This window comes from Strongylocentrotus purpuratus, unplaced genomic scaffold, assembly GCF_000002235.5.
Source record: "Strongylocentrotus purpuratus isolate Spur 01 unplaced genomic scaffold, Spur_5.0 spur5_contig_870, whole genome shotgun sequence".
In the NCBI taxonomy this organism is placed as follows: Eukaryota; Metazoa; Echinodermata; class Echinoidea; order Camarodonta; family Strongylocentrotidae; genus Strongylocentrotus; species Strongylocentrotus purpuratus.
The window spans coordinates 179,116-187,500 of NW_022145580.1; the positions used below are offsets into that span (position 1 = coordinate 179,116).

Below are 8,385 nucleotides of genomic sequence, written 5' to 3' on the forward strand. Positions count from 1 at the left end.
AAAGTTATATGGATAGTTTAGGAAAGCGCCTCAAACAAGAATATTGCAAGAGTTCAACCATATCCCGGCAATGAAAAATATATCAATTTTGAAGTTTTACGTGAAAATTGTTCCTATGATTTAAAAAAACGAGAAAATTGAACTTTATATCAATAAAGTTTGATCATTTATTCCCGACATCATTTTCCTTCTTTCTTTCGTGCATGTCATATCCTCACCCTGATTTTTTTTTCTCTCTTCGGACTTAAACAGACATAGACAAGGAAGAAGACAATAAAACGAATCCCCAAACCTCTATCGCGACCATCTCATAGCTGGTAAAGCTGATTATTTCTTTATTTATCTGTATGTCCATCTGAAGAAGAACAAGACTTACCACGAACTCACAGCTTGACTTACTTGTTCAAAGTATGCAATGGCAAATAAACCATAAGACTTAATTGTAGACAACAATTTATATAGTTGACATTCAAATTATGATCGTAACAAACTATACGTACCAAGTACATTCAATGTGACTGACTTGTTCAAAGTCTGCAATGGAGATGAAACCTTACAAACAATCTCCAACCCATCATCACTACCATCTACTACCAGCTCTAGATGAGCGGTCACATCGAATCGTCCAAACCTCTCCTGATGATGGATGGTAGAACTATGATCTTCACCTCCAACAGACCACTGGATGATAGCCAGAGGGTAGGAGTTAATGGTGGAGCAGCTCAAGAAGACGGATCGCTGTGTAGTAGAGAGGGTAATGTTTGTATTCCCCGTGATCGTTGGTGGGGAGAGAGGAGCTGTTAGGTTGAATTCAAGAGAAAATAAATACATGTAATCAGTTATTTCGATATATGTTACCGAATAACATCTTTAAGGGCAGGATAGATTTATATATTGAGATGGAATGTCAATATGAAATCTTACTTTTCTACTTCATTATGTCATTAACTGCCAGGTTCACTGGTGAAAAACATTTTCACAAAGTCTTTGTCATCTAATATTGCAAAGGAAACAAATACAAGATACTTGAATATATCTACGTATTGCTAGGCTATCTAGTGTGCAAAAGTTAAACGGTATACTATTATCGTTTTTTTTTTAGAGTACGTATATTTGAGCCCTCTGTACATATGCATTCTATAATGCTATGCTAGCAAATATTCATAAACAGTTTTTTAATTTCTTAAACATTTTAAAGATAATAAAGATGTACATTTTTATGTATGGCTGTAGCAATATGCAGCTATAATGAACGTATTTTATATGTCGACGGACTTCACCTACAATACGCAGCCAAACTGACGAGTTGGCCATGGAGGCTCTAGCCCCCGAACCCCGACATGTCAACGGTTGGTCGTTGTACCCTAGCATGGTCGCACGCCTTACAATCAGTGTACTGACAGCATCATAGCGACCTTTGTACGTGAAGCTGCTGAACGACACACTCGTAACTTGGATCCTGATTGGTATACGCGAGAGTGACCACGTGATGCTTGCCGCTGGTTTGGCGCCTATTGAGTAACACTTGAAAATGGCGCGGTCGTTTTCCGCAATCGTCACGACATCTCCAGCTTTTAGAAAAGGACCTCTGTTGATGGTTATAAAGACCTCTGAAACAGGTACTAGAACAGAAAAAAATAAATGAATTTACTAAAATAGCAAGATTAAAAGGATTTTGTATACGAGACGTGCACAAATTTGTTACGAAAATGTGTTCCTTAAACTATGTCTCGTAAAGCCAAGTCATTGTTTTCGTTATTGGTATTAACTTTGGATTTAGCAAAGGGGCTTGCATTGTTGATTGATGACCCCATTAATGCTCACTAATGAGTAGAAAACGCCCTATCGAAATATGAAGGGGGAAAAAGGATTTAAGAAAATTACAGACATGGATTATCGATGTAATCCTCAATCATAATTTGGATAGGAAATCCATGGTAGAAGATCGAGGGAATGGCTTATGAAGCGAAACAGAGACCTATATAATGAGAGGAAAAACAGGGTCATGATATCTATCAATATATTACACTTTGAAAGGGGCTATTATTCATCGAGTATGAAACTCTCTAAATTGTTAGTTTCCGCTCGATGTCACCATAATTCATTCTTAAGCACCTAATTATCAACTTAGTTTTGAAACTATATTATTGTCACGAGATGCCCCAAGTACCCGAGAGGCCATGGACTCCAGGTGCCATTAAAAAAAATGGTATGTCCTCCAAGAAATGGTAAATCGTTGATGTGTCCCAACATGTTCAAATTTACTTGTTTTATCATTTTGCGTTTACAAAGTCAAGAAGGTTTGATGCCCAATAAACATATTAAAAAATCATGAGTTCTCCTCATTCATGTTGGTCTAATAAAAGGAAAGCATTCAAGGCACCGATTTTTTTTTTCCAGGTCACTGCATCCACATTTCCTGTCAATCTAAACTACAATCGTTCATGTCAAGTTGGACTATTAATACTTTTAAACGAAAAATCCAGTCTGGTATAGAAATAAAGGAATTGAGATGTCTTTTGCTTATAAAACACAACTAATATGACTTTAAAGGGCAGTTCTTTTGAAAGTTATTATGGATAGGCCAATATGATTTTGAAAGTTGTACTGTTCAATCAAAGGATGCCTTGATGGCTATGGCTTATACAAATCTTACCATTGATATCCAATAAAACAGTACACCGTCTAGTGATTTCACATGTGTAGTTTCCTTGATCTGCCGGCGATGTGTGGGAGATAACAAGGTCGCCTTTGAGCCAACGTTTTGTTACCATGCGATACTTAGTGGTCGATGAATAAGATACGGCATCCTTCTTTACGCCTGTCCAATTAGCGATGCATATTGGTCCAGACGATGACGTAAAAGTCCAAGTGATCGGTGATTGGACAGAAGTGTGGAGGGACCTAGATTTGGCACATGCGCACGAGAGTCTGACACTGGAACCAGTTGGGACCGTAATTTGTTGCTGAACTGCAAAGGAATAAGATGAACGAAAGAATGAGGTTGCGAGTTTCAAAACACACTCAAACATTAAAATCTGCTAAATAATGCCAATGATTATATTCATTTTCCTCTTTAAAAAGACAACTCTATAGCGACAAGTCGAAATGTGCTAATAGAATATGGCTCAAAGGATTTCAGATTGGATGATTATTTTTATCATGACACTTCATCTCACTGCTAAAAGCAAAGCCCTTTTTACACTCTTACATAGTATCGCTATCGGTTCCTTTATAAAATGGTATATCTTAGATTTTAGTTTTACTTGATATAATTTTAACTTTATTCCACAAATGCAAATCATACATGTTTAAACCAGAAAACAAAATTACATTCAAAATAAAATACACATATAAAATAAGTTTTAATTAAATTCAATTTGTTCAATCAACAGTATCATAGAAATGCAGTGCGCCAAATGCAAAGACGCAGTGTTTGCAACGAGCTAAATGTTAAGCGCGAAGCGCAAAAGTAGCAATCTGCAATGCACATCAGACAATCCTGGACAGTGTAAACATAGATGAACTCTTTGACGAATTCGTGATGAGATCGGAGACAAGGAGACAGCTTGCGCGCTTTGCGCGGGAGCGGGGAAACTGAATTCAGACAAGGATTTAGAGTCGAGAACGGTACATCGAATCGTCTTCTTTCTTTAATAATCTGATGAAACGTCAGAGGTTCCGCGCTACGCGCGGAGGAGGGGAACTTGATTCAAACAAGGATTAAGAGTCGAGAACGGTCCAACGAATCGTCTTCTTTCTCTAATAATTTAATGAAACGTCAAAGCTTCCGCGCTTCGCGGGGGAGGGGTGCAACCTGTCACACGCTTCTACCTCTTGGTTGCTTTAATCCATTGCCGAAAATATTTTGGCACCTATCATCCCCCCAACCACGGATACAAATCGACACCCTTGAATAAAAGGAAATGAAGGTTGGGTCGTATGGAAATAGCTAATTGTATTTTGATAACGAATGATCTTACCTCAAAACATTCTCGGGAAAATATAATATACCTCAAGTGCTGTGTTGAGGGAACACTTGAAAACGAGTCAAGTGACTTATGACAGTTTTTAAACCTAAATGTTGTTATGAAGAATGATTGCTCTTTCCACGTAACATAGTCATTAGCTAAATCGAGGCACCTCGTGAAGCCAAATTTCATTTCTTTTGTTTGTTCACGAACAAGAACTGAACAAAAGTTTATTAAAATCAGATGGGGAAAGATATACCTAGTGGATAAACATGTGCAGTCTCTGTTATGAAAGTATAACTGTTGCGTTAAAAGAGCTTAATCGATTACGCTTTTTCTAATATTATTACCGGCACACGCATAAAAAAAAACAACTCCCAATACCTTCATTTTTACAGTTTATATGAATTAGCAATTTCAAAATTATAAATGTTTCTTTGTTAAATGGCACTGATTATAAATAGAAATAAGTCTTTGTCATCACTTTGAAGGAATAAATTACATGAAACCAACACCTTTATTTACTTTATGGAGAATACCTTTATCAAGCATAATCATGTGTAAACGTGATCATGTACCAAAATACTTGACACTTATTTAGGTCTAACAATATATAGAGGGGCCAACTACTCCAAATACTACCTTACATGTACTCTTAAAGACGTGTCCACTTTTAGTGATACAGTCAAACCTGCTTTAACGACCACCTGTATAGAAAGACCACCTGTCTACAAAGACCATTTTTGTTGTTTACCTTGAAAATGGTTTCTCATTGGAACATGTACTGAAGAAACCTGTATATAATGACCACCTGTCTTTAAAGACCACTTTTTCTTGTCTCCCCTGGGTGGTCTTTATAGACAGGTTTCACTGTATATCATTGAGGAGGTCTTGTACACGAATTTGTGACCAACGTGAGAGGCTAGCAGGCCTAGTATTAGTTCAGTAATGTTTCAGCATTGAGCAATCGTAAGTTTGTCGGTGCCTCTTGCTTTGATATATAAGCATGCTGTCGTCCGTGGTTCTAAGCTGGTTCTAAGTTATTTTTGACATCGATGTATATCAAAATGAGTGTGATCAACCTTTTATAAACTATTTCCACTGCAAACTAAACTTTCCACACTCCACACTCTCGTACAATCAGTATACGACACTACACCCGACGGCGGCCTGAACTTATAGCGGAGAAGAAGAAGAAGAAGAAGAAGAAGAAGAAGAAGAAGAAGAAGAAGAAGAACTCATCTTTCCCCAGAAATCTCATGCGGAACCTGTAATGATGTGATTTTTAAAACTACTAATAACTCTTGTAGGATAACATACAATGACAGACAAGAAGGTGCTGACATGATATGTGTAAGTCACAATTTCGATAAGCATATGACAGATCGAATGTATTTAAGAATATTCCAGAGAGACAAACAAATTAAAATTATGTATTAGTGTCTTCCATGTTGTACATTAGATTTCCCTCGATGCATTCACAGTATTCATATTTCTTCACTCTCTCACTCTATATATCACAAACTTCCATGCATATATTGTATTTTTTTAAACAAGGTCGCTAGCGTATTGATGTAGGATTAAACAGTCGAGGCAAGTCTAACATGGATCACAAACGTTCATTCATTTGAAGGCATTTTTATTTAATGATAACGGATAAAATTATATATATATTATAAACATATCGTCTGAATTATTAAACGACCGAAAAATACTTTGGGAGGTTTATGTTGATTACTTTAGTTACTGAAGAATAAGGATAAATATCCAACGAACAATGCAACATAATATATAATGTAGGCTTTATGATTGACAATATAAGAAGGACTATCAAAGTATTAGTTTGAAGCCTGTGCGATTCAGACTACATGCACTTGTATATGAAAGAAGTGCATAATCATGATAATCAACAAGGTTCTAATAGGCTAAATCATTGCACGAACACAGTGTTTGATTCATTGGACCAAAGAGCGGAGGAAAAAAAATCATATTAGAAAGCTGCCGGAAAAGGGACGATAGATAACTAGCATTGAGGATGTATAACAAAGGCACTTTGGCTCAAGGACGTGGACTTGAATCTAAGTTATTCACTTTTCAAAGCTCATCGCTTCATTCACTAGATCACTCTATTCTGTTTACTGATTCAGAGCAAATGAAATATTGGCTAGTATTAGCAGCCATATCTTTATCTTTTCGTATATCAACCATAGCTATTTAAGACTGACAATCGTTTAAATATGATAACAGTTTTTTAGTGAGGTGACAATGGGGTCCTGCTACAGCACACTCATTCAGAACATGCTCAAATGTCTGAATTTGACAACATGTACACAGGTCAGAGTCTCTGAGTTTCGTACTTGCTGCAAACCTTAGGCAGTTCGGTTCAATCCGGGGCTTCCTTGGAAGGTTGCTGCCTGGCGGGTGAGAGGACTAAGCTTTAAGATATGGTTTGAACCTCTCAGGGATAGCTAGTTCTGTAGCACCAGCCACGTGCTCCTAACATGTTATGATTATGCATATACTCTCATAACAATATTGACCATACGACTTATATTACTACCAGCAGCCAAGTTGGTGAGTCGCCAATCTTGACACAAACCGCATTGTTTCCTTGTGATCTACATCTTAGATTAGGTTTCCAACTTTCTCTTTGTCACGTTAAAATAGGCTTACATTCAAAAACAAAAGGAGAAGATTCGGCTACTTACTAGATAATTTGACCAAAAGGAACGTCATTACGTATAATCCAATATATCCCGTCATTCTGGAATGAAAATACTTCAATGTTAATATACATTTGGCACACACTAAAACCGAGCCTTATACAAGACTGCTCAAACTGCACTGTGTCTATACCGGCATATAAACATAGGCAATTTCCTATAATGTCTATGCAGGGATCACATATCCCTGGTATATGCATGCTATAAAATACGAGTCACAACAGCTTAATGTTTACAGTAATTTCCACTTGAAAATATATTTTTTTACTTTCACTTCCTCGTACGTCCAGTCTTAATGTTAATTACTCTTCATTTGTTCTATAGTAACTGATCAGGTTGATTGTGTTTCTATCACGAGAGGGAAAGTAATTAATAATAATAATAAATAATATCGATATTTATACACCGCACATATCCAAAGTGCTCAAGGCGCTCCGAATATCACTCGGCTCTGCTAGGCAGCCGATTTCCGCGCTCACATCATTCAAGGAATTTCTTCCTACCGGTATCCATTTAACACCTGGGTGGAGAGTGGCAAATGTAGATTAATGTCTTGCCAAAGGACATTAGTGCCGCGGCAGGACTCGATCCACGGACCCTGTGATCCACAGTCCGTCGACTTATCCACTAGACCACAACAATACTATTCTTTCTTTTGGAAGTTTCCGAGTATCAAGAGCTGCTTTTATTAACCATTTAAAACATAATGAGGAATATAAGATAAAGCATCTTTAGGAAGGTGACTTTTGAATAAAAATTCTATCGTAATTTTTAAATTGTACATTTGTGTCGATGAGGCTTATTCTTTATTTTATATATTGTATGCGTGATATGTGAAGCCGACATCCATGTAGAAATCGTAGTGTGGGAAGGTATTGTCTATTCTGCAGATTAAATCACTGTTAAAAAGAAAACTTATTTGTAACTTGTATTTTGCTCATTACATTTCGGACTTTAATGTGTCATTGAAGAGTACTTTTAACTGGTTGCTTTTATTATTTGTTCTATGTAATAACTGTATTTCAAGTATGATGATTTTACTTTACATCCGATCTTGCGCTTGCACAATAATTATCTCATATATTTCTCGAGCGTTCTCTAATCGCCCTAAGGGCCGGAGGGGGCGTATTTCGCCCCGCCCCTGCAGTTTTTCTGAAAACTTAGAAATTATACAAAATGCAATGTAACATCTATAACATTTTTTTTTTAATGTTTTGAGTTATAAAACATCTACATTTTCACCTATATATTCGTATAGATTTGTTGTTGCTTTACGGCCATGATAAGATGGTGGGGGGTCTCCACGCCCCCCCCCCCCCCTTTTCCGGCTGTTGCATGGCCTAATCAACCCCGGCGGCCTTTTAAGGGTTAAGACGACAAAAACAGCAATTTAAGTCATAAATGACAGTAATGAGGATTAATTCCCCACAAAAGGGCACTAATATAGCACATCGACACGGTTTTATCCTGGGGCCTCACAGTTACGAGGCCATTGCTTTGTCACTGAACAATGACTGTACGCAGCGGGGGCTAGGGTAGGGGGCAGTTTCCATAAATAAAAAAAACAAAAACAGAAAATGCAATAAATGTTCAATAATTTATTGCATTTTACCCCGGTTCCCAACATAACAAATGTGTTCCCATGCCTTGAGCCATCATGCATGGCCTTCCAGAAGATTTTTTTTATGTTG

General features: G+C 37.1%; 1 protein-coding gene across 1 annotated transcript; it reads right to left on the reverse strand.

The window, feature by feature from the left end:
• Window positions 1–96: 96 nt before the first annotated feature.
• LOC115920462 lies at window positions 97–6,824 on the reverse strand. The gene is made up of 5 exons (XM_030976259.1): window positions 6,680–6,824; window positions 2,657–2,971; window positions 1,281–1,622; window positions 501–797; window positions 97–113 (listed from the first exon to the last, which is right to left on the reverse strand). The coding sequence occupies exons 1-5, from the start codon at window positions 6,732–6,734 to the stop codon at window positions 97–99; spliced, it is 1,026 nt and encodes a 341-aa protein (XP_030832119.1). The 5' UTR covers window positions 6,735–6,824.
• Between the last annotated feature and the right edge of the window lie 1,561 nt (window positions 6,825–8,385).

Excerpts from the sequence above, each read along its gene's own strand:
- LOC115920462 (XM_030976259.1), bottom strand. The coding sequence starts at position 6,734 with ATGACGGGATATATTGGATTATACGTAATGACGTTCCTTTTGGTCAAA. Across the intron at positions 2,972-6,679 it reads CCTTTTGGTCAAATTATCTA|TTCAGCAACAAATTACGGTC; the intron begins GTAAGTAGCCGA and ends ATTCCTTTGCAG. Across the intron at positions 798-1,280 it reads AGTTTGGCTGCGTATTGTAG|CTCCTCTCTCCCCACCAACG; the intron begins GTGAAGTCCGTC and ends TCAACCTAACAG.